General features: G+C 39.2%; 1 protein-coding gene across 6 annotated transcripts in view; it reads left to right on the forward strand.

Annotated features, from left to right (window-relative positions):
- nfic (nuclear factor I/C) overlaps positions 1-17,482 on the forward strand; it is a 104,332-nt gene extending 86,850 nt beyond the window's left edge. For 4 of the 6 annotated variants that reach the window (XM_013134985.4, XM_010871846.5, XM_034293944.1 and 1 more), the window contains exons 9-11: positions 139-313; positions 4,197-4,282; positions 8,616-17,482. In XM_013134985.4, coding sequence (XP_012990439.1) covers positions 139-313; positions 4,197-4,282; positions 8,616-8,636 — 282 coding nt within the window. In that variant the 3' untranslated portion in view covers positions 8,637-17,482. The remainder of the gene's footprint in view (positions 1-138; positions 314-4,196; positions 4,283-8,615) is intronic. The other 2 variants (XM_034293945.1, XM_034293947.1) reach the window with 1 other exon arrangement.
- The last annotated feature ends 9,711 nt before the right edge of the window (positions 17,483-27,193 follow it).

Genomic DNA, 27,193 nt, shown 5'->3' on the forward strand with positions numbered 1-27,193 from the left:
GGGGACAGTGCAGTGAGAGAGACTGGGGACGGTGCAGTGGCATATACAGTGTTGTATAATCTGTGCTACTAATGCACCCCCTCCTCCCCACTCCCCCACTGTACAGCTGACATGTGACCCTTCTCTTTCCCTTCCCAGTTGAATGGTAGTGGTCAAGTTAAGGTGCCCAGTCACTACATCTCCTCCCAGATGCTGGCACCTCCACCGCCCCCCGGCATGCCCCGTCTGACGCTGCCCTCCGACTCCAAGTCTAGCACCACCACCTCTGACGGGGGAACCAACTCCCCCACGTCACCCAGTAAGTGGGCCGCTGGTGAGCCTGCTACTCCCAGCTGTTAGGTTTTCAGAGAAAAAGTCTAAAAACCAAGCAAGTGATTCAGCACCAGAAGAGCAAACCTTTTGTCTCGCAGTCCTTTATGAGAGAGAGAAAGCAATCAGGCATTGCAGACTTGCAGTGCAACTTCTAATCCCTTTGTCATTAATCATGATAATTGAATTAAGAGATACAGAGGACAGCTCAATAGGTATTCCTACTTCTGTGTGGATGCTGTAACCATACAAATACATACTAATTAGTCATTTGGATTGAAATCCATGCCAAGTCATTCACCGCAACAGCTTTCATTAGTGATCCAGTCTCTTAATCAGTATTGGAAAGTTACAGTGTAAGGATTATTGGATGATGACAGAAGGTCATAGTACCAGTTTAATTAGCAGGGCTTACCTGTCAATAGATGAATTATTGTCAATACCCAGAATATCAATATTACTAGATCAAATGGAGAAACTGTTTTCATGCAAAAGGTCTCAAATCTGCATGAAGATATTCTGCACGTTTTCCCACCAGTGGGGTGTTCCTACCAGATGGAACTGTGACAGATAAAAAGCATTCCGTCTTGATATACGAGACTTAAAATTAACTTTTTCGCAATCCATTTTTTGATTTGTTAAGTTTGATGGGTTTAAGTCATTTCTTTTCAACTGAAACTGTTGCGTTACATAGCAAATGTGCCCTGTTTTATGTTACAGTCTGATCTTTACATCTGAGTGCTGGTTTGGCATCACATATGGGTTGGAGAGGTGCTTGTCAAAAAGGGGTGCATAAAAAAACTTCATGAAGTTACAGCTGCATGGAAGCATGACAATGTTTAAATATCCAAGGCACTTTCTCATGTGGAAAAGTTAAAAAGCCTTTATTTAACTGGCTTTTGCAACGTATTGCAGCTTGCAGACCTTCCTCAGGGAGCCCAGTAAACAGGACACAGAAATATAGACAAAAAACCTGGCAAAGGTGGCCAGAATATTGAAGAAATTAAAAAAGTTAAATGAGTGCCTTTTCAATTAAATCTCTTATCTCATGTACAGAAGTCAACCCTTTATGCAGTACTTTAGACAAGTGGCATTAGGAGAGACCACACAATATTCTTGGGTATGTTTACCAGTTTGCACACCTGAATTTGTGCAGTTTTCCAATGGGCCACTTTAGGGCATTCACAGACTTGTCGCAAAGCCACTCGAATGTTATCTTGGCTGTGAGCATCAAGTCATTGTAGTTCTGAAAGATAAATATTTAACCCCGTCTGAGGTCCTGTGTGCTCTGGATCAAGGACCACTCTGTGTTTTGATCCGTTCATCAATCCCTCAATTTTGACCAGTCTCCCAGTTTTTCAGCTGAGAAGCTTCCCCATAGCATGATGTCCCCACTAGTATGCTTCACGGTAGGGATCGTATTAGCCAGGTGATTAGCAGTATTTCGTTTTCGCCTGATGTAATTCTTAGCATTCAAGTCTATTAGTAAAATTTTGGTTTTAGCAGACCAGAGAATATTTTTCTTCATGCTATCCTTCAGACAGCAGGTCATTTAATTTTTACTTAGGAGTGACATCCTTTTAGCCACTTTACCATTAAGGCCTGATTGATGGAGTGCTACAGAGATGGTTGTCCTTCTGGCAGGTTCTCCCATCTCTGCAAAGAAAGTATTTTAGAGTGGCTATTGGGTTCTCCCTGACCAAGGCCCTTTTTTCCCGGTTACTTAGTTTGGTAGGACAGCTAGCTCTAAGTTCTTCCATTTCACAATGATGGAGTTCACTGTGCTCCTGGGAATTTCCAGTGCTATAGCAATGTATTCATAAAATTATCCAGATCCCTGCATCAATATAATTTTATCTCTGCATTCTACAGTGAGTTCCTTGTACTGAATGATTTGTTTTTTGAACACGCACTGTGAAGTGTGGGACCTAATATAGATAGGTGTGTGGCTTTCTAAATCATGTCCGTTCAATTGATCTTGACACTGGTGGACTCCAAACAGGTTTGTGAGACATTTCAAGGATGCATCTGAGCTCCACTTGCAGTGTCATGCCAAAGGGTCCAAACACTTATGTACACTAGGTTTTTCTATTTTTTGGTGTCAGTAAATTTGCACATTTAAAAAGAAGTGGTTTTGCTTTGTCTTAATGGCATATTTTGTGTACGGTGATAAATCAGTTATAAATTATGCCGGTTCACACAACAAAATTTGGAGTAGGTGAAGGAGGCTAAATACTTTCTGAAGGCACTCTATCTACTTTTAATAGAATGTATTTTATTTAACTGTTGTTTAGTAAGATAAGTCAGTTGAGAACCAATTTAGATTTTTTATGATTGCATACAATTGCAAGAGAATAGGATTAAACACAGAATGACATAATGTAAAAATTTTAATACTAATAGACACAATACCCAAAGGAAACACAATAAACGTGAAATTACACTATATCCAGCAAGACACCTGTACAGATATATTTGGTGCTCAGCCAGCGCAAGGGTGAAGTTTAGGAGTCTTTTGCTTGTGTGAGATTTAGAAATGGCAAATGTGATCTACCAGAGCACAGGTTAATATTGGATTAGGCAATGTTGAGGAGTGAGCTGAGGTAGGAGGTGGATTTGCCTAAGAGGGATTTGTAAAAATAAAAAGTTGTTACCACTGAGCCAGGCATTACATTTGTAGTGAGGGCCAGTTGATCAAAATGTAAAGATTACAGCAGTGACTATTGAAGGGGGTGCTGATGACAAAGGGTATAGCAGTGTGATAAATAACATCCAGTTCATTCCAGATCTAGATCTGACAAAATAAATGTCTAACAGGGCTACTATAAGGCATGCATGCATAGATAGGCTGCCTTAATGTGATAACTACATTTTCCTGCAATTGAACATCTTTTTAGAGTAGTCTAGAAAATACAAAACATAAATATGTTTAGGTTACACATTAAATATGGCTCCCAGGGTAAAGATGAAGGAGTAGGACAGGATGACAATAACAAAACAGTGCCGCTGTCCATGGTACTAGATGGCCTGTGAAAATTAATGAGAATGGATATTAGCTCGATGGTGCAAATTTCAAGAGCATGAATAGTTAGTCTACTTGCCTATCGACCAACAGTAATAATTAGGGTTACTAGCCTAGACTGACATTTTTGGATCTGTTAATGAAGCCATTATTGGCTAAAAGCGGGACTGACTCACTACACATCCAAAAGCATATTATAGGCATTGCAACTTTTTAAGGCAATTTCTAATTGAGACAACATTATTTTCATTGAATAGTGAAGTACTTTAATATTTGCAAACATTGCTTTTAAAAGCAGCAAACCTCCCAGATTTGGATTAAATCCATGCCCTGTTACAGTAATTTAAAAAAGCTCAAAGTCTAATCTGGACTACTTTATTTTTAATAATGGATGTCTTAGCATTAATGGCTTACATATTATTGGGATGGTAAGACTACATAGTCTCATCACCTAGCTTATCGGTGAAATCGCATGGATGACTTATCAAAACGAATCAAAAGGTATCAGCTCCAACACTTATAGACCAGATCCAAAACTGAACCAATCCCTGAGGTTTGGTTCAGTTTCGGCCATGTTTCAGAAGTTCATACAGAGTACAGTATGAGTAAAGTTTATTTCAGTCAAGTCAAAAACCCCAGAGGTTTCTGGGAAACATTCATTTACCAAGCCAAAACTGGTGGAAAATGAAAGTGTAATAAATATCAGAAGTGAATTTTTTTTTTTTAAATCTGAAATTGAAAGTGAACATTGTTCTCAAGATACACAATCTGAAAGTAAACATTACACGTTTCAAAACAATGAAGGCTTTTGTAATGTTATGTTATAAGCAATGTGTTGTAAAAAAAATCTCTGTCTCTCACTCAGCATACTCAGCACCTGGGACGCCCCCTGCCAACCGCTCCTTTGTGGGGATTGGACCTCGAGACCCTGGTGGACTTTACCAAGCACAGGTACATAGCACAGCTAACTTTAATTGAGATAAGCTACATATATTTATTTGCTATCTGCTACTGATTTCCGTAACCAAAGTAACTCTTGCTCCTGTTCACATAGCTACCACATGGAATACTACTGAAATAGGTAGAGTAGTTAGATATACAGTATATTATGTACGCAATGGAATTAAATATTCCTTATCACTATGATTTTAGAAAGTTGCTGATATCAGACATTCTGGAGGCCTTGACGCCTGGTACTCATGGCAGCTCAGGGCGGTAAACTCTCTCACCCCCTGGCTCTGTTCCTCTTTCTGATATCAAAGCCATACATCTATGTTCAATTATAGATCTGAAAGCATTAACCAGGATCTGCCTCAGGGTCTGAATGTTCACAGCCATCCCAAGAACCTTTTGATGTAACAGGGCTTTTCCCTGTTTGTGAGAGATTCACATGGCAAAAAAATGTAATCTCTTGTTCATTTACCTCGGAGTAAGATCGTAGTGAAACCGTTACCACTCATGGCTTTTACTTCCATATAGGGATAGATGAGGCTTGCATTTTGAAAGCTTTGAACTTTAAAGTTTGTCTCACTGTTTTGCTGTTTTGTAAGACTGAAAGACCAACTAAACACAGTAGCACTACACTAGTCCCAATGTGGCTGCATAGCTCAGACATTTCAGGCTTTCTACTGCATTGCAGTGTTCCCTTCTCCATAAAAAGTGCAAGTGCACCTCAGTGAGGCGTGTGGTGATGTAACAAGAGAGTGTGAGAGAGACTGCTGAGCTAGTAGAGGTGTGTGTGTGTGCGTGTGTCTGTGCGTGTGTGTGCGTGCTTGCCTGCCGACCTGGGTGAGTGTGTGTTTAGGATTGGAACTTGGGTGGTGAATTAGATCTAAAGTAAAATGACAGTCAGCTCATCTGATCGGTGTAACAAAAAAGGACAGGCAGAAATAACCAAATTTAAAGAATCATTTAGGGACAATGCTACACCCTAGGTTACCTTTTTCTTTTGTTGTAACCTAACTCACTGAATGTAACCCGAGAAGCTACTTTGTAGTGTTAATTCTGTCAGTGGTCACTAGATATCTAGTCTCTGCTGCGTAATCCAACTGCACTTGGAAACGTCTGTCTGTCTCACAGGATGTCATTTAGTCTTTTCTCTGTGTTATGTGGCTTCTTGTGGACCTCTGCTCCATTAGGATAGAGGAATGATAGGGAACTGAATGGGAGGGAGGGGGACGGGATTGGGGCCCTTACGAGCCTGCTGTGGGATGGGCACGTCCAGGGCTGTCTGGTTGCTAAGGGAAACCAGACATGGTGTAATTGCAGGATGAACTTGAACTTCAGGGAGTGGGAGAGGAAAAAAAGAACAACAGGCCAAACTAATTCCGGCCTGTCCAGCTCAAGTCATTCTTCTGGCCGGCGGTCCATCCACTGCACATTTAGTTGCTCAGGCATAGATTGAATTTAGTCATTGATTGATTGTATGTGTTGACGTTTTTGTTTATATTTTATGTTGGATACTAGCAATGTTTTACTTCTTTTGCAGGAAAATGCAACATCAAAATTCCAAGGCAGTGTAGTATTAGTTGAATAGAAAGGCCAGTGGGTTCAGTACAATAGTGTGCTGTGTTGAAAGGACAGGTGCATTGCTACTTACCTATGGCTGTCACAGGTCTGTAATTTCATATTTGAACTTTCCTTCCAAAACCTTTGCCAAGAAATACACTATTATTTTTGGAATGAGACACAAAGTTTAACCTTGATTGGCTGTGATTGGTTTTCCCATTGCATATGGGTCTTCCGTTGAAAAGTGTGTAGGAGAGTTGGACAGAGATGGCTGCTTCAGCTTCAGCACAACTTGAGGGCACTCTGTGGCTCCAGGCCAAGGGCAGCTGCCATTGATTGACGCACATTAAATATACAGTCCGGGACTTCCCATTTTGAGCTGGATGTGTAATATGACGTTTATACGTCATGTCCCAGACTGTATATTTAATGTGCGTCAATCAATGGCAGCTGCCCTTGGCCTGGACTTCTACATGCTTTGTAAGTAGGATAACTTGAAAAATCGGCAGTGTATCAAATACTTGTTCTCCCCACTGTATAAACGTCATATTACACATCCAGCTCAAAATGGGAGGTTTAAAAAAGAAATCTTGTTAATTTCAGAAGTCCCAGACTGTATATTTAATGTGCGTCAATCAATAGCAGCTGTCCTTGGCCTGGAGCCACAGAGTGCCCTCAAGTTGTGCTGATGCTGCCGTAAGTAAAGCTGAAGCAGCCATCTCTGCTTGTATAGGTGCAAAAGATATAGGTAGAATCGCTATCATACCTCAGTTTGCAATGAAATCACAAGTTTGAATGCAAGTGGTTTTCATGACATGGGGCACAATATTCTAGGACCTTTTCTGGCTCGACATGGTCACTTTTTCAAACAGTGACAAAAAATCAAGGAGCGCATCGTTAATGCTTCACCAAAAGCAGAAACTTTATAAAGCACATTTGTCTCTGTTATATTGTTCAACAAATAGAGAGACATTGAAAGAGGTGAACATGTTGTATTTTATGTAAGGAGACTGTCCAGTTCAAAGAGATCTGGTAAAATGTAAGCATATTTGTGAAGAGAGACCCAGGAGGTTGCCACAGAAATGCAAGAATGAGAGGGAAAAACCTGCGGCAAGTATCGTGTTTCCATAACGTAAACTTGAAATGAGTTGAATCATGACCTGGCAAATACAAAAGCATTCACAAGGCACGGTAATGCCATGGCATAATTTTTATGAATTGCATAGATGACATCCAGAACTCAAGAGACACATTAATTTGTTGATTCAGTTGATGCTATAAGTAGAATGGGAATGTGGTGGATGTTATGAAAACATGGGGTTGCTGGTATTCTTCTTGTCAAAGGTATGGCGCCTATTGCCTTCAGTATGTGCATTTACCTCCTGCACTTAGAGCTCAGCTTTATGGACACAGTGAATACAGCAGCCCAGTGGACTCCATCCCCAGATTTAACCAGCAAGGGGCCCTTCAGAGTTCACTCCCCTGGCACAGACTCTCATCAACCACTGCTTTGAATGGCAACTTCCGTTGCAGCCTTTCCAATAAGTCAGGCAACCCCTCTGGATTACAACACTGGCTCTTTAAGGTGGCTTTGGCTTGCTTTCTGCCGACCCTGCTCAGCAGTTTGTTTTCAAACCACATTTCAACATTTTTCCATGAGTCTTTCCATATTTCCATGTTTTTCCAGGAGTCGTTCCATAGCTCACTGCTCATTCCCCCAGAACACAGTGATGAATAAGTACACATTTGTGCATCTGTAAATGATGAAGAACCACTACATTAATGGTATAAAAGGCTCATTTGCCAGAGTGTTTGTGTGCATGTGCGTGTGTGGGTGTGTTTGTGTATGTGCATGTTTGTTATTGTTCATTCTTTGTGTAATCATATTTGTAACTGTGTGTGTGTGCATATACGTGCGTGCGCATGTCTGTGTCGGAATTGTACCTGGTGAACAGCAGCAAGGCTGGAGCGAGAGGCTAGATTCATGGAACAAATGGTACATTACACTGGGAATATAATAGGCAAGAGGTTTCCTTTTCTAACTTTATTAAATCAATACATTTGGGTGCAGTTAAAGATGTCTGTTAAACCTTGGTGGAAAATGTGAAGATGAGAATCAGGGTGTGTGTGCTTTTAATGAAACCCTGTCGATTTTTTTAAAGGGCTTTAGTGGTCTGCGAAGGAAAGCCAAAGTAATAGTTTTTTAAAAGGTTTTGGTCAGAATCCTGCTGGGATCTCTCCCACTGTAGCAGCTCTTTTACTCCATATTATTTTTAATTGCTTCATTTGGTTGGTTGTCCCGTTGTTCAAGGCCCATTAGCGGAGAGGACACTGATTGCAGAACACTGTGAAATCAAAGCACAGCGTCTGTAGTTGACCACAAACTGCCCTGTCATGCATTATTCACAATCAGTACTATTCACATGGAATCTCATACTGTACAGTACTATACGACCAACCCAAGAAAGACATTCCTACATGCATTCACTTTCACGCACAAGGTTTACAATCTCACAATATTATCCAGCACATTTTCGTCCACTCAACCGTCTCAATGGCCATTGTTGACACACAGCATTATTATTTAGATTGTATTCATGCACTCAATATAGACATAAAAGTCAAACTGTTTAGAATATAACATAATGATACTCTGCCGTGCACTCAGATTTGAATATCTATTGAAGCATTAGTGTCGTATTTGAAAATCACTAACACATTTTTGCCATTCATGTGTAATCTGAAATCTTTTGTTGTTTTTTTGTCTTTTTTTCAGTCTTGGTACCTGGGGAACTAAACAAAAGTCTACGTGAAAGGGGCATGGACAAATGGATTTGAGATTCTACACTTTTTGTGGAATAAGGAAAATTGTAAACAAGATGCAAGAGGGAAAATGTATATATATACAGTATATATACGGTATATAGTATATATATGGTATGTATATATACATATATATGTGCATATATAGTTATATATGTATATCAACATTAAAGATGCTTCAACAAAACTTTATGGAATAAAAGACTGCGGAAGAGAGAGTGAGGCCCAGGACAGAAAGAAGAAAAAAGAGAAGAGGATGTTTGGGCAGCCAAAACGAACTACGGGGCAGAGACAAATGACCCCCCCTCCCCCCGCTACAGGTGCTGCTTGCTCATATATGCAAAATAAGTATCCTTTATTTTCTTAATCAACAAGAAAGAGGAGAATCCAGTTTGATTTGTTTCACTTTTCCACACTTCTTTATAAGTAAGGATGGGAGGCTGGTCAGACACGGTCAAAACCTCCCTTTACCCAGAGTTTAAATATACTTTTCATTCAGTTTTATTGACAATCACGTATCTGTCAGTTACTTTTTTGAAAGAGGGGGATCCTTTTAAGATTTCATTTAACACAGTACATTTTCTATATTCCTTTCAAAGCAATGATATTATTTTCTCTTCTATGGGGCACAGTGATAGTAGGTACACACAATCAAAAGGGTCAGGCTTTAGACCGGTAGAAATCACTAGGAGCAGACAGTTAACGATCTGTGTTAATCTTCATGATAGCTGAGCGTGAGGCCCTTTTGTGCCTGTCAAACTGTTTGTGTAGACATGTTTGTGTGCGCACATGATTCAAACATCATGATATCCTCTTCCTGTCCCTGCCCCACTCCTGAGACAATATTGCATAATGTTTTGATTCATGTAGTCAACAGCTGTTTATTCTGCGAAGCGACAAAGGGAGTAAACGTGTTCTGTCACTACTGAGACAGTATTGGGTTTTAGAGGATTCTTTTTTTATGTTTGTATGTGCTAGTTTAAATTGCATTGGACATTACAGGCATTGCACTATTAAGTCATATTTTTCCTTTTTAATTGCCATCTTTTGGCCTAAGCATATGAAACGCAGCAAGACAGAGGTAGATCTTAGGATATTGTTTTAGAGTGTTTTGTGTTATTTGGTAGCAGGGTACATGTGCTATGATTTTTGGCTTTCTTGAGCTTTTGATTAGGATCAGAAAAATCTAACCCTATCGTTTTTTTGATTTGGTCACCTAGAGGAGGTTTCCTTGTGTATGTTGAGGTACAGGGAATCCAGACAGGTTTAGGTTATCACACCATTTTGGCTCTTGTTCGGCATTCTGTGTATCTTAGTCATCTTTATAATTTTACTCATGCTGTCTTTATATAATCAAAAACGAAAGTAATTTATGATTGTCTTTTTTAAGCAGATCACAGACTTTGAGAATGTGAATGATTTAATCATTAGATATGTGGCTATAAAGGTAATTATTGATAGTGCACCCTCTGGCCCCAGACTACTTGTTGCTAGGCCAACATCAATGCATGTTTCCATTTGTGCATATGGCATGATTCTGGCTCATTGATGAGAGGTGACTGACTAACCAGCATTGTCCATCACCAGGCTTTTTTGCCACACATTTCTTTACTGGTTTTGGCCCTGTCTCGTTTCTGATGCAACGCAAAGTTTTTGACAAACTTTGTTGCATTATGTTTTGGGATGAATGCTGATTCATATTAATACATTGAAAACAACATCAGGGCTTGAGACTGCTCAACCAAACCCAAACCATGTATACAGCCATGAAAAGTGCCTAAGACATTAGCAAGTTATTTCATTTCTTTGTATTTTTGTTTTTGCTTATTTGAAGTACTGCAAGCCTCAATGAGCTCTAGGCAACACAACAGAAGGGGTTGGAAAGAGATGTCTGATGCACAGAGGGCTGGAAGATACAGAGAGCTCAAAGCCCCAACCCGTCTCAAGCCAAATACACCGTCCATGTGTTTTTCTGAGCACAGGCTTCTTGGTTGTCGGCTGGGGACAAGCCAAGGAATGACACAACCATAAAATCCTGTTATCAGCAATGGCATAATTAAATCAACATATCAAAGCTATATATACATATAAAACTGTATATATAGATGCAGATATTTCTCATCAAGACAGAAACACTTCTACGGAATAATGTCCATACACGCTGGTTATGAAAAGCTAACCATTAAATAAGGCTTTGCAATGGCAAACTTAATTTGTGGTGAGTGTTACAATTCACATCTGTTATTTATGAACAAAATACTTACAATGACTTGTTTTAAAGGTGCTGATTCAAAAATACTGATATATATTAATGCATGGTGCTTTCAAAAGAAAGTCATGAGATTCTAGCTCTTGACCACCATAATGCTGACTTCGGTGCATGGCAGAAACTCTTACTACCCTTCTAAAGCTGACTGCCCATCCCCCTGTCCCCCATAGCCCCACTTCCCTTTGATCTATGGAACAGAGAGCAAATAACCCATAGTACTGGTGGGTTCTTCTTACCTTTTTACCTATTTGTTTTGGATTTTTATTCCATATTGTTAACTTCTATTTTGCACGATATTTTATATAACACATTATGTGCCTTGCCTTTAGTTAAGAACAATAATACACGATACAAATAATGTCAATTCATTTCTCTTTTGGTATAACCAGTAACACTGCAAAAAAGACAAAAAACATTGCTGCATGTTTGATTGCTTGTCATTATACAGTTTAGATGATTACAGTAGTAGATACAAGTAGTGACATATTGGGATTTTTGAGATGGGGTCTTTATACCCTTTTCCCTTCTGTGGTTATAATTCAGTAGTATTTGTCTTTCCATCACATGGAACCCTTGCTGCATTTGAATCTTGTTCATTTCTTTGTTTGTATTGACTATTGTTTTTTTCCCTCTCGTTATGTCTTCCAGCTTGGTGTAATATGTGAAATATGCAATTCTTCTTTTCTCTGCTCAGCATTTGCTGAAGTTGTATTTTGATCCCTTTTTAAAGCTACTTTTTAATGATAAAGAATGTGCAGTAAGAATTAGAGAAAGGTTCTGATTCATGATGGATTTTCCCCTTTTGGTTAAGTTGATCAACTCTGCGACTGGATGTCAGGGCTAGAAAGGGCAGAGAACTGTGAGGGTTGTGTTGAAGGTGACCAGTGATCGGGCTCCTAATATGGAACAAAGCTGTGAAGCACTGAGCTGAGCTAACATTTCCCCCAGCACTATGGGAACTTCTGCCCCTGCAGACACTATTTTTGGCACCAAATGACTAGTGCTGAATATGGGGTACATTTAGTGCCCCTACTTTGTTACATTACAGTAGGTGTAATTCACCTGTATACATAAGCAAGTCCAAGCACTTTAAAACCGTTCCAAAAGCAACATCAGAAAATAATGAATCAATCCATATATTAGGACAAGAACAACCATGCGGAATTGTTTAGGTTCAGCTGACATTTTACACACAACATTTTTTAAATAGAATGTTTTTTTATTATGTAATGTGTCAATGATCAGCAGAGCACAGTGCTTCACACCTCTGTTTATGTGTATGTTTGTGTATAAGAGCAGAAGAGAGAGAGAGAGAGACAGTTATTGCGAGTGCATGTTTGGCTAGGTATTCTCACCTACCATGGTACTTTCCGGTTCTCAGATTGCACATGCATAGATCTCACTCTCTACCTCATTGCTATCATCTAATGGCAAAACAGACAGAGGTTGCGGTTTGTAGGGGAAAGGAGCATATACAATAAGGATAACATTGGAGGACAGAAAATGAAAGGAGAGTGAGATGAAAATATGGGTTATTTGAGGAATCTGAGGAAATTGCCTAATGGGAGTAGAAATGTGATACACAATAAAAGAATGCTGTGAGATGCAATTATTACATTTAAAACCTCCTCTCCCAGTTGTATAACTTGATAAGCAATCTGTGATTAAGATTTACATTTTTGCATCTCACTGCATTTTCCATGGGGTTAGGGAGTCAAATTTATTCACTGGGAATATGCAAAATATCTGGATGGTATTTTAGTAAATGATCAAAAATCTATTAAAAACATTTCATAACACTGGTTACAATAGAATGTTAAGCTTTATGTACCATGTGTAGATTATAATTTTCATGGTGATTTAGTGTTTAGTGGAATTGTTTTGCTTCTCCTCATTTAGGTCCATTGTGTGGAATATACAAATCCAACTTATGTTGTTTTGAATATTAGCCCTATACTTCAGAAGTATAGACTGACCTAGTCAGAATCAATGTATAAAGAATGAAAAAAAATCTAAATCTGTTCATAGCTGACTTGCCGAGTAAAAAAGAAAAAAATATATTTTACTGAAATATGCCAAGATGCTTCATTAGTTTTTTTTTCTTAATTAGAGGGCAGATTATAATTTATAATTTCTTACTGTGTAGTGTAATGGGAGTATATTGAATATGAGAGGATATTGTGTATTTTTTTTCAGCAGGGTCAGAAAAGGCCATGTGAAAGTTTGTTATGCAGTGTACAGTATTGTTTCTGCAATGGATATTGCAATGCTGGTAGCTATTAAGATTTTGCTGGTAGCTATTGAGAGTTCAAGTAAAATGGCAGAACAAGAGGTATTGTTTACATGCCCATTTTAAGATCTTGGCGTTGGCGGTTTATTTGTCCCGGTCCAAAGTCCCAGGTTGAAGTGGAGTGCTGTAGCAAAGGCATTCCATCAAATCCATAAGATTCACAAGCAAACAAAATGCTGCCATCATTCAGCAAGCAATTTTCTATTTGTTAAACAGGACATGTGGTGAGGCAAGCGCCTGCTCCTGGTTGAGGAATGCCCACTGTATGCGTTACAGCCATGGGTTCTATCATGCACTTAGTGAAGGCCAACTGGCATGTTAACCTTACACAACGTACAGTCAGTAGGCTAGTTGGAGGACAAGGCCCGTAATAAACTCATTCCACTTGCCTCCTAGTTTAAAATTTCCCATTCCCCTTACTGTTCTAGTTATGAAGGCTCCAAAGTACACACATTTGGTAGCACTGGACAAAGCCTAATCTTACTGTATCATACTAGGGCATTTAAAAATATGAAGTTATTTTGAATATTGGTGGAAATATTTCCCCTCCTTTTCGAACAGTGCAGCAGCAGTAGTGTACGCTGGAGCCTCATGACATGTCCTGTGAAGATTTGCACTGCTCCACACTCACCTCTCCAGTTCAGTTGACCCTCCAGCCTGGGTCTGACTAGGGCACATAGGGACAGGGGTCCGACGCCACCGTAGTCTAGCCAGCACAGTTGTTTTGCAATAGGTCTTCAGCACACCGTCTTATTTTTTCCATTTGCTTTTTGTTACTAAACTCAGCTATACAGTATATATTATTATGACACAGACAGATGCTTTTTTTGAGGAGGGTGTTATCCCCATACACTTTTTAAAGTGGCCACAGGTGATGGTTGGACTTACTCTGGAATACATTTAATATGATTTCACTATTTTACACATTTATATTAGATGGTGCCTCACACTGAAAACAGAAAATGTCCATTAAGAAAATCTAATTCTTGGTTTGGTTTTCTTCAGTACAGTCATTACAAACTTCTGTTAACTTTAGCCACTGCTAGCTAAAACTCACACTCCCCCCATTACTTCCATGGGTTTTTAGCTGCTTATCTGTAATGCTTTTAATGGCTGTTACAAAAATGACCATGGATTGCAGTTTCTCTTGGCCCATAAACCTCTTTCAGGGTAAGGAACTATCTAACTTGCAGTTGTAAAGTTGTGAAATTCTCATTGAATATGCATTAAATACTAATGCATGTAAAACATTATCTTCTTTTGAAACCCTTACTAATATTTATGTAGTGATTATTATATTGTGATTATTGTAGGATTATTAAATTTCGGACACATTAGGCCTATCCTGTGTATAAATGCTTACAGTAGCCTAAATCACTGAGAATGAAAAAGGCAAAATGTATATAATTTTTCTTCTTCTGTTTTGTATAAGAAAGTGCGTGTTTGTTTCTGTTTGTTTAAATTTAGTTGTCATAAGCTTGTGGCCAAGCCACAAAATATAAGACTTTCTTCTTAGAGATCTGCTGTGGGTGGTGTGAGCTCACCACCGATGCTGCATGTCTTTTTTTAAGAAGGTATCTGTATTTGGGATTATCAACCATGAAACTTGGACTTCGGTAATTTCAGCATCACTTGTCGTCATTTTAAACAAGCCAAAAGCTTCAGTAAGCCTCAAGGGGATATGCAAATTCCATTGCCATTTATTTTTCATTTATTCCATAATTCATTTGCAATACCAGTTCTGCACTTCTTTTTATTTTAACTTTTGTTGTGCAAGCTTCAAGATCTCAAACAATCAATCTCCATCTATATGGAAGTTTGCACTAGATAACCTGGTATTTTTTTAGGAAACTTTTACAAATGTGCATCTCTGGAAATATTTCCGAAGCTCAACCTTAGTAATGCTGAGTGTGAGAGAGAGATAAAGTGAGAAAACAGCTGCTTGTAACAACCTAAGAATATTGTTTGCCATACTATGCCCCTTTTAACGTTGACAGAACGAAGTGACTGTATGACTTGAACATCCACTCATTTTTCGACATCCATTGGGGATGTTGAATTAGATTGTGTAATTCAAGCTTGTAAAAGTATCAGATCAGTCCTACAAAATCAATGACAGGGCTGACAGTCAGATAATTTTTGCCGGAGTCCATTCAAGCTGTGTGGCTGCAGTCATTGTGTTTGTTTTGTCTGAGGGTTTGGTCAGGAAAGGCATGTGTACAGATGAAGCACAGTCCTCTTGAAGTGCTGGTGTGAGGCCCCACACTGCTTTGAGTGCCTTTCTTCTAGCAGGCCGCATTGTTGTGAACAATACTAGTTCTACTCAAGATTGCACTGCTCTACTCAACCCGGAGACTGGCTTCTGATATGATGTACGGTTATGGGAGGTGTGCGTGTGTGTGTGTGCGTGCGTGTGTGTGTGTGTGTGTGGTAGCATGCAGGTAGTATCAGCTTGTAAAAAAAGAAGAGAAGTCTTACACATGGTAACACCACAACTCTGAAGATTGACTAAGGTTATTTACTATACTGGCCCTAGATTTCCTTCACACGTTTTAAATGTACAATATATTTAGATTTGAAATATTGGTTTTATAGTCTGTGCAACTATTAATTTGAAGAAATATGATTTCTCCCTATGCAATTAAGGGCTGGTATACTGTCAGGGTAAAGACCTGGAAATCAGATACTTCTAAATATTTATTCATAAATAGTTACCATTAGCAATTCCTGTTTAACTCTCAAGTAAATTTTGTCAAAAAGCTGAAATAAAATCAGTCATAAGTGTAGGAAATTCAGAGTTGTTTGTGAAATCTTTTGGAAAATAAGTAGATAAGGATCCGATCAAATTTCAGAAGTTATGATTTTACTTTAATTGTATTCTCTTTTTTCTTTCCTCCTGTATAATCCATTAGTGTTGTTTTGAATACAAGCTGAGGTAAGCAGTCCCCATAATCTTTTTGTTACTGTATGAAGATACATTAAGCACAGAATGAAGGCCAGCAACAACTTTCAGACAGGTGTCTCAACAACTTATTTGTGTTAAAATGTGCTTATGTAACCGTTTTTCTTCTAATTTTGGGTCTCGTTATTTTATTTTCAACAAACCAGCAGGTAAAAAAGCTAAACTTACATTATGTGAATACTGAATACCAAAAACAATTTCAACAAGCAGTGCCTGTCATTTTACTGCAAGTTTTATTTCATTTATTTTCTGCCATTGCCCTTTTCAAGCTCCGATGTACAACATTTTTGTACTTTAAGCAGCTGGGGTCATTCTGACTTTGTGTGGGACTATGTTTCATGCCTGAGCCCAACACTCAAAATGGCTTCTGCTACTAGTTTTCCACATAAACTGTCACAGTAGGTCCTTCGATACTGGAAGGTAAAGGGCACCCACTGGCCAATGGCACTGATCATTGGCTGTGGAGGTGAAAAGCCATACAAACCAAGTGCAGTTATGGAGATCTGTTTGTATTATTAATAATCCATATCACAGATTCATTGACATGTAAAAACCGGGAAGCCCCCCCCCCACACACACACACACACTCATAGTGGGATGAACAAGGCAACATTTTATTTCCTCAAGTGATCTTTAACTGCTTAAGTCCACTTGGTGCCCCAACCCTTTCTTGACAATTGATTTATTTAAATATTTCTTTGCATGTATGTTGATTAATTCTTTAAGCATGCTGTTTTCTCAGCGGGACGAAGATTGATTAGTTGGGTGGAGAAAGGAAGCGATAAAGATTTTTCTCAGAGAGCATTCTTATGCAGTGTTACATTTTAAGGATTTTTGTTTTTCTCATTATTCTTTACAAATATTACCATAATAGTTATTCATTAATCGCTTGCTTGCTGCACAGACATGCACACTTCACACCAGGAAAGAGCATGTGGAGATTTAGTTCTGACACATCTGGTAGAATAGAGCAGAAAACAGCTTCATAGCACACATGGATCACTTTGAACTGCTTGTGATTATATTTTATTTTTTGAAACTTTTAATAAAAAAGTATCAGCAAATGTCGGTAATAACTTTTCTGCTAATTATGTGAACAGACTCTCGTACAGGATAACTAAATTTGCCATGTGTTTTTGAACTGGTGTGGGGGAAATTTACAGCTTTGACAATATTTCATTATAACATTGTATTCAGCCATCGCTGTTAGCAATTGCTCATAAATACATTACTGGAAGTGAGTATGTTTCCCTATGCAAAAAAAATATAAAAAGAATAAACAAGCTATGCTACAACTCAGTGATGTGCCGTTGTCATCCTTATATTGTTATTTTTTATTGTTTATTCAATTTAATTTACATTACTGTATGCTTTGTAATCCTGATCTATGTGATGCTAGTGATCTTGAAAAAAGATATCATCATTAAAGACCACAATGCTGTCACAATGACAGAACTGCAGTGTTGATTTTGGGGTGTGGCTTTCTGTGGGTGTTTCTTGGGATTGTTGCCATGTAATCACAATAAAAGTAGTGAATAGTGACAAGCTAAGCAGGACATCTTTCCTGACTGATTCATCATCACAAGACAGCTAACTGCCCTGCTACACAACAGCCATCAGTAAGGGATTTCCATCAGCAATCGAAATAACAATTCATTTGAAATTGATGAAAGATACTACACTGGCCATGTTTTGTCACGACCGCACATCAAATGTGGGGATGGAACACTGACAGTGCTATTATTCTTAGTTGGTAAAATGTGTTTAAACACAGATTTCAAAGGTGACATTCTGTACTTTGCCTCATATTCATCATTTAACTGCATTTTCATATGCGCTAATGTGTACAGCAAAAATAAAATAAATTACTTTACTGTCCCAAAGCTTATGCAGGGGCAAAAACACCGCATATGGACATGCTAGCATGTCCTCACTTCTAATGTAGCTCCCTCTGTCTGCTTTGAGACTGCTTCCTTGAGGGAAATGTGAGTGATACATCAAGAATAACAATGAAATATTGAAGAATAGAACAGATGAAGTACTTCATTAGCTTTGAGATGTTGTTTTCCCACATTAAAAAATATACATTTGTTACACAGAGAATTTAGGGAGCTTTTAACTAAGACAACAAAATAATGAAGAAAGTCTGGAATATTGGACTGGAATAATTGAGCTCATCCTGAATTTCCTAGAATTCCCAATTTATCAATCCTGGGTGTTCCAGTACTCAAAGTAGATTGCCTAAACCCCAACAACAACTAACTACCTACAATATAATCTTGGCTAAACTAATCCTGTTGTTTTGGAAAAACTGACTTATGACTCAGTGAAGTGGCTAACACATTACATTTCGAAAGAAATTGATACATGCTGAGTGAAAGATTAACCAAAGTTTATGGGATCTGGCAATCCCTTCTCTCCCATTTAGAAAAGCCAGAATTGTGATGTGGCACACGTCAAACTGCCTTGGATACATTGTTTTTTTATATGTCTGGTTGTGGGCTCTGTATTGTGGCCCTTTGTTCCATTTTTGCAGAAAATGTTATATATTGTTTATCTGTGCATAATTTATGTGCTGAATCACTGAATCACTATTATCAGTTAGCCATGAAATTCTAAGGTTGAAAGGAAATAGTTTTGATAACAGGGGACATATACTGTATCTAAACATACATGACAACATTGTCAGGGATGGGTTTGGCTCTACTGTGACACTTTTACAACCTGTGGCACAAAAATCCCTGAACACATTATTAAAGGTGACATGCAAAGGTTATTTCCGAACAACCAAGATTTCAGCCAAGATTTTAGTCAAGGTGTACAGTGGCACCCAAAACTGTTAACCCCTGTTAAATTAAAACTTTTTTTTTCAAAATAATATAACAATAATTCAAAAAGCATTTAATCAGGAGTTTTTGCCACTGATCAAGAAAAAAAAGTCCATAATGTCAATGTGATATGGTCAGAAATGTGTTTGAATGGTTGGCCATAGCCAGTGGTACAACTGCTAAAGATCTGAATGGTTGGCCATAGCTTGTGTTACAACTGCTAAAGATCTGAATGGTTGGCCATAGCTTGTGGTACAACTCCTAAAGATCTGAATGGTTGGCCATAGCTTGTGGTACAACTGCTAAAGATCTGAATGGTTGGCCATAGCTTGTGGTACAACTGCTAAAGATCTGAATGGTTGGCCATAGCTTGTGGTACAACTGCAAAAGATCTGAATGGTTGGCCATAGCTTGTGGTACAACTGCTAAAGATCTGAATGGTTGGCCATAGCTTGTGGTACAACTGCTAAAGATCTGAATGATTGGGCATAGCTTGTGGTACAACTGCTAAAGATCTGAATGGTTGGCCATAGCTTGTGGTACAACTGCTAAAGATCTGAATGGTTGGCCATAGCTTGTGGTACAACTGCTAAAGATCTGAATGGTTGGCCATAGCTTGTGGTACAACTGCTAAAGATCTGAATGGTTGGCCATAGCTTGTGGTACAACTGCTAAAGATCTGAATGGTTGGCCATAGCTTGTGGTACAACTGCTAAAGATCTGAATGGTTGGCCATAGCTTGTGGTACAACTGCTCAAGATCTGAATGGTTGGCCATAGCTTGTGGTACAACTGCTAAAGATCTGAATGGTTGGGCATAGCTTGTGGTACAACTGCTAAAGATCTGAATGGTTAGCCATAGCTTGTGGTACAACTGCTAAAGATCTGAATGGTTAGCCATAGCTTGTGGTACAACTGTTAAAGATCTGAATGGTTGGCCATAGCTTGTGGTACAACTGCTAAAGATCTACAAGCTGTCCTGAGGTGCACCAAATGCCGCACACTCAAACAATGCGGGAATCCGTTTTCTGAGACGTCACAAGTGTAGCTCTCTCCTACTTTTCATCTTACCACATTGATTGGCAACCGTTTGTGCAACAAATCAAATATCAGAGTGTGTGGCTGTTACACCAAATGTCCCCCAGGCGTCAGTGTTGTGTCTTCTCCTCTGCATCATACATCTCAAACCTCTTATAACTCCAAGCCTTGAACTTCTACTGCTACCCTGATATCCCCCAGCTCTACTTCTCCACCAAACACTCCAGTCCCATTCCTCTCAGCTATATCGCTGATGGCCTTCAAAGCAACTTAAAAGGGATAAGTATGACCCTTATCAAGCGCAACAAGATCAAAGTGATGCTAATTGGCTCCAAGTCAATGCTGTCTAAACAGCAAAACATCAGCAGGTACACTAATAAACCAGCGGTACTCAGCATAGGTTCAATATGTATAACCAGTGCTGCACTGCAATCAACGACAAGTGTTTCCTTATTTATTGTTTTGTTGTTCTTTTTATCTGACGAGAGATATCTAAAGCTAGAGGACTCCTGCTCTCGCAAAGGGAGTTACCATGTATTTTTTTGAAAATCTATTGTTGACTAGCACTGTATTTTGCTAGTTGGGACTACCTGAACTGTGAGCTGCTGGCTGGATGTACCTTGCTGCAAGCAATTAAAGACATCAACTAGGTTTCAGGGACAGGGCAATGTCCATTGTAAAATAATTAACTGGCATGCTGATAATAATTATCTCAATAATTTAAGCATAGTTTACCAGAATGCTGCACGCTTTGTCGCTGATGCCGCTACAAAACTCGTCACTGTGATCTTTACACTGGTAATTGGAGCTCACTGCACACAATGTTACTGGTACCAAGCTAAGAGTAAAAGTGGTGTGGGTCCAAGAAAAGATTGTCAGATATTTACATATTGCATGCCTATCATTTGTGGAGTTGCATAGAGCAACGTTTCTCAACAGGTGGGTCAAACCCAAATTTGCAAGGGCTTGTGTAAAAGGTTAATAATAAAAGAAAAACATATTTTGAAGAGTTACCGCATCGCTTTTTGTTGCAACGTTTATTTTGAAGTCGATAAATGGTCGACGGAGTAGGAAAAGACGCAATGTAGCTAAGCAGCAATTGGTCACTTTTTGACACTTTTTGACAAAAGGGGCGTTATTCCGTAATTAGTTGCGTAGATCTCTGCACTCTTCTACCGTCAGGTTTGGGAAGTTACATACACTTACCGTTCAAAAGTATTGGGTCACTTAGAAATGTCCTTCTTTTCCATGAAAACCTACATTAATAGAGTTTGAATATCAAATACAGCAAAATGAGTGGGAAATACAGAGTCATTGACAAGAATAGAAATAATGATTTTTTTATTGAAATAATAATTGTGTCCTTCAAACTTTCATCAAAGAATCCTCCATTTGCAGTAATTACAGTCTTGCAGACCTTTGGCTTTATAGCTGTCAATGTGTTGAGGTCAGATGCTTCCTGAAGCACCTCCCACAAGTTGGATTGGCTTGATGGGCACTTCTTAACGTACCATACGGTCAAACTACTCCCACAACAGAGATGTCTACACTATATTTCTGATCAATCTGATGTTATTTTGATGGACAATTTTTTTTATATTCTTTCAAAAACAAGGACATTTCTAAGTGACCCCATACTTACGAATGGTATTATACTGTGCCGATGGGGCGCGCCGATATGGCGCAACGCTGAGTTTTGCAACACGAAACCTCGTTCACATTAAACTTTTGCACTGTTACGTTGTTCCAAACGTCATTCATTTCAATGAATACTGTCATAATGGAGTTGAGTCGGAAGGCCCTCTAGCGGAGAAATGGATACGTCATACGTCGAAAAATGTCAAACTTGGTGTCGTGTTCTCGGCCTAATCCATTAATAGAACCGGAAGTTACCAAACCACAGCAAAAAAAATAATCTGATAGCACATCATCAATAATCACAATACAAGTTCAGTTAAATATGAATCTGACAACTTGTAAGGAATAATATAATAATGTATTTTCCATTTTATTCTAAACATTTCTTGTGATAATAATGATAGTTACTTGTTTCTTTTACAAACAATGTCCCCAAGTTATTCTGAAACGCATCTCGTTTTTTATAATTATTGGTTACTCCCTACAAAATATATATGTATTTTCGAGCTATAAATAATGTAAATATGCTGGACTGGAAGACTTGTTATTTGGAAACGGCAGACGGGAAAAAATAGAGCAGTGTTCTATTTTGTTCCTTCTCCGTTGCGGAAAGACAATCCGAGCACAGCGGAAAACCAGTAGGAAAGCTTGTAGGAGGTACTACAATCCTGAATAGTCCATGCCCTCAGCACTCAACACGTTGGACGAACAGCTAATTTTACAGTACTGGAACAGGGGGAAATCTATAACGTCACCCTCAAGGTCTATCGAGACAATATAAGAAAAAAATATAGAGTGGTAAAGGATTGTTTAGAGTCTCGACCTACTACAGTTGCCCTCTATCTGTTAATACGTAAGATGTAGTAGTGCTATATTTTGATATCAACCAAATCGAAATACCAGCACCTATTTTCGTTAATGAACCGTTTCTATAGGGCTGTCAAGGTTCTCTTGAACTGCTAGTAGGCTATAGCAGATACATCCGCTCAAATCCCCTGCATTGTCTTATAGTGAGTTTCATTTTAATGAATGGAGATTACTTTACCACTGTTTTAACAAACAGTTATGTTGGGCCCGCCTTTCCCGCCCCTACAGTATGAACGCAATAGGATACTTTTCCAAGCTTAAAGTAACTGACTGCTCAAAAAAGCAGAGGCGGGACGATTTCAGCTGCCTACCGTTGTCACAAGAGGAACGTAAAGCAATTTCATCGCTTATGTAAATTAGGGGAAAGGCTACGTTAACGCACAACACAAGCATTCGAAAATAAACTTACAACATGATATCAAACAAATAAGGAGCTCTATGTGTCACTTGTATTCGAGTAGGTCACTGGGCTGAGCACCGATGTTTCCTCCATCCTTTAATGTTTTGTTTTTTTCAGCTCTGTCTCTCACAGACCCAACAAATCGATACTTACAATCGGTGCCAACTACAGCTCCGGAAAAAATTGAGACCATGCACCTTTTTATTTCCTTTCCAAAAAGGTTGAAAATGAAGGTTTTGAGTGAGACACAGAAGGGCTCAAATTAAGAGACATTCTTCTCAAGTTGTGTTTGTAAATGAACATTTTCTTTTCCCTCGCTGTAATCTGCTTGTATATGCTTATGAATTTAATGAGTCAATTTACAGTATGTGATGTGAACGCCTTCTAAAAACATTGCGCCAACTGCTTCCAGATGTCCAAACAAAAGCCAGTATTTCCCCGGGACTCTCCTTTCTGCAATATGACAACAATTAGGTCACTAAATAATTTAAAGGCTGTTTGTGGAATTGTATGTTGATGAATTAGTCATCCTAGTTTGTTAACAAGTCTCGGGCAGAGCATGCAAAAGGGTGGTGACATTTGTCCTCTTTTTCTGACCTTTCTGATGACACCATGTCAGTGTTTATATACAGCATGTATGAGTCCAGTGTAAAGCACTAAGTAACATTTTTCAAGACTGTGTAATTCTTTAAAATAGTAATTATCTAATTGCTTTAGAGCTCAAAGCAGAGTGTTTTCCATGTTGAAATACTCCCATACATACATTAGCACTGTTGAGGCTGAATAAAAGGAGCCTTTGCCATGTCCAACCACAAAAAGCTGTCAGGCTGCCACTCTGTTTAATGTTCCTTGCAGGCCCAGCCAACACTGAGAATCAAACCAGGCTGAAAAACATTTAGCAAAGTTCCTGTTGGCCTTCTTTGAAACATAAAATAAGCCCTAAATTCAAAGTCAGAAGAAATGTTCAAAACTTCTCTTTGACTATTTTTTTAATTGTTAGACTTAGGCCAGGGGCACTGTTTTTGTCCATTAGACAAAGTGGTCTAAATGAGAGCAGACATGTAACCCCTCTGCTTCTCTGACATGCATAATACATCCCAGCCACAAGTTCTGGATTGCACAGACTTCCCCTCATCCTCATGCTTTGTGGTTGAGAACCAGCCTAACTCGTGCCCAGTCAAAGTTTGAGATGGACTCCTGCATGGCTCATATGTGTCTCTAAAAGGGTTTATTTGTGAACACTTCTATTTCAGGCTGTCTCTTGTGTTCTCTCTGGCCACTGAAGTGCTATGAGCTGTCTGGAGAGGTATACAAAAATGTTTGCTACTCTATATCCTCAGCAGAATCAGTATAATAGTGAATTTAACAATGAAAGAAAGTGTTCTGTATGACCTTTAAGTGTCTCAGCTGAAAATCCCCTTTTGGCAACAAACACCAGAGGTGGGTTTGGTGTAAAAAGTGCCATAGTCATGGAGAGAATAACGTAATCCCCACCATGAAGTATGTTGGTGGATCTGTGATTTTGTGGGCTGTTTTACTTCCATAGACCATGGAAAACTATGGAAAACATGGAGATTGTAGGCAAAAACCTGTCTGACTCTGCAAGGAGGCTAAAGCGGGGTTGTTGTTGGATGTTCCAGCAAATCAACAATCCACAGCATACCTCCATATTCACAGCTCCGGAAAAAATTAAGAGTCTCTTAATTTTAACCTTTCTGTTCCTCGCTCAGAACCTTCCTTTTTGACTTTTTTGGAAAGGAAACTGTATATGTTTTACCAACCAAGAATTACAGCACTTTCAATATTCCTTCCCTCTATTTCATGAGAGCAAATTCATGAAGAAATTGTAACCACTTAACATTGTTTTCTCAAAATGTAATCAAGTTTAAAGCTTGGTCAGGTGGTAACACACTGTTTTTCCAAAATAGTTATTGTAGTTTTAAAATCAATCCATCTGCAATCACCAACAATATAAAACCTATAACCTAATATGTTTGAGTTGAGAATATTCATTGTAGGACGCAAATGGTCTTGTTACCATGATCGTCCTGCAATTATGAAATGGATTTAGTCATTTTGCATAACTTTTCTTTATATTGTCTTATAGAATATTAGTGCTCCATTAATGCTGTTTATAAAAAGGTTTCACATGCCATTAGTTCTAAATCTAGTAATCAGAGACTGAGCATTGATTGCACACCTATATTAATAAAGTCAGCAGATTCAGAAATAGACTACGGATTGGTTCTCTGCAAAATATCTGCTTTCAAAGCACTTGTTGATCTTACAAAAAAATGAAAAAAATGGATGTTGATTTCAAGTGAAATAGTTACAAATACTTATGTCATGTGATTTTCAGGATTTTTGTTTTACATTCTGTCACTCACAGTTGAAGAGTACCTATGATAAAAATTACAGACCTCTACATGCTTTTTAAGTGTATCAAATACTTGTTCTTCCCACTGTATATTCATGTGCGTTTGTATGGTTTGAATCCTGATGAAAAAAATGAAAATCACAAAAAAATAACATATTACATCACTGCTGGAACCATTTAAGCTGTCAGGGCTTCCATTCAAAGTGACTAATCAACCTCATACTGCAAGGCACTTTGCATCTATCCATATACATGGAGCTTTCAGAGTTGTAATATTATAGACTGTGTTATTCAGTCTGTTGTGGGACTGGGGCACTTTGATGATTCAGTCTTGAATACAAGCCCATCCAATGTTCCAAGCCATTTTCTACAACTGCCAGTGATATAATATACACTCCAACATAACCTTCATATAAAACTGGACTCAGGGGTAGAAGTAACATAGTAAACATGAGTCTAAATTCAGAATAATAATTGTGCTTTGCATGGTATGTATTCATATGTAAAAAAAATACACATAATCATCCCAGTATAACACCATGTCACTTAAACTTCAGGGGTATCAGTCTGTCCAGTTAGGAATCATAAGCGATTGTGAATCAATGTCTCCTGTTTTGGTGCAAATGAAAGAGACAACAGGTGAGGGAGAGGCAACAGCAAGAAAAGCCCCCCAAAAGGGAATGGATTTGCACGTGGTGGCCAGACAGTTGCCCTCTCCTTATCCTTCCTGACTGATTCTTCTCTAGTTTTGTGTTTTGCTAGTGTCCTTGTCACTACTGGTATAATGAAGCAGTACCTGCAGCCCATTCAGGTTGCACAGGTAGTCCAGCTCCTCCAGGATGGCACAGCCATATATGCCGCTGCAAGGTCTGCTGTGTCTCCCAGTACAGTCTCAAGAGCATAGAGGAGATACCAGGAGATGGGCCGTTATACCAGGAGAGCTGGACAGGGCCGTAGAAGGGCATCAACCCAGCAGCAGGACAGGCATCTGCTCCTTTGTGTGAGGAGCACTGCCAGAGCCCTACATAATGACCTCCAACGGGCTACTGGTGTGCATGTGTCTGACCAAACTGTCACAAACAGACTCCATGAGGGTGGCATGAGGGCCCGACGCCCTCTAGTGAAAACTGTACTCACAGCCCAGCACCATGCAGCTATATTGGCATTCACCAGAATTGGCAGGTCCACCTTTGGCGCCCCATTCTCTTCACAGATGAGAGAAGGTTCACAATGAGCACATGTGAGAGATGTGAAAGTGTCTGGAGACGCTGTGGTGAATGTTAAACTGCCTGCAACATCATCCAGCATGACTGGTTTGGCGGTTGGTCAGTGAGGGTCTGGGGAGGCATATCCTTAGTGGGTCGCAGAGACCTCTACGTGCTAGCCAAAGGTACCCTGACTGCTATTAGGTACCAGGATGAAATCTGCAGACCCATCGTCAAAACCTACGCTGGTGCAGTGGGCCCTGGGTTCTTCCTGTTGCAGGACAATGCCCAGCCTCATTTGGTCAGAGTGTGTAGGCAGTTCCTGGATGGCGGAGGCATTGATCCCATTCACTGGCCCTCATGTTTCCCAGACCTGAAACCAGTTGAGAACCTCTGGGATGTTATGTATCGGTGTATCTGACGCCACCAAGTAGTGCCACAGACTCTCCAAGAGCTCAGTGATTCCCTGATCCAGGTCTAGGAGGAGATCCCCCAGGACACCATCCACCTTCTCATCAGGAGCATGCCCAGATGTTGTCGGGAGTGCATACAGGCATGTGAGGGCCATACACACTACTGAGTCACATCATGAGTTGTCCTCTTTGAAATCACATAGATTCATATATTTCACACTTTTTGTTTTTACTACTCTTCTTAA

This window comes from Esox lucius, chromosome 8 (assembly GCF_011004845.1).
Source record: "Esox lucius isolate fEsoLuc1 chromosome 8, fEsoLuc1.pri, whole genome shotgun sequence".
Classification (NCBI taxonomy): domain Eukaryota; kingdom Metazoa; phylum Chordata; class Actinopteri; order Esociformes; family Esocidae; genus Esox; species Esox lucius.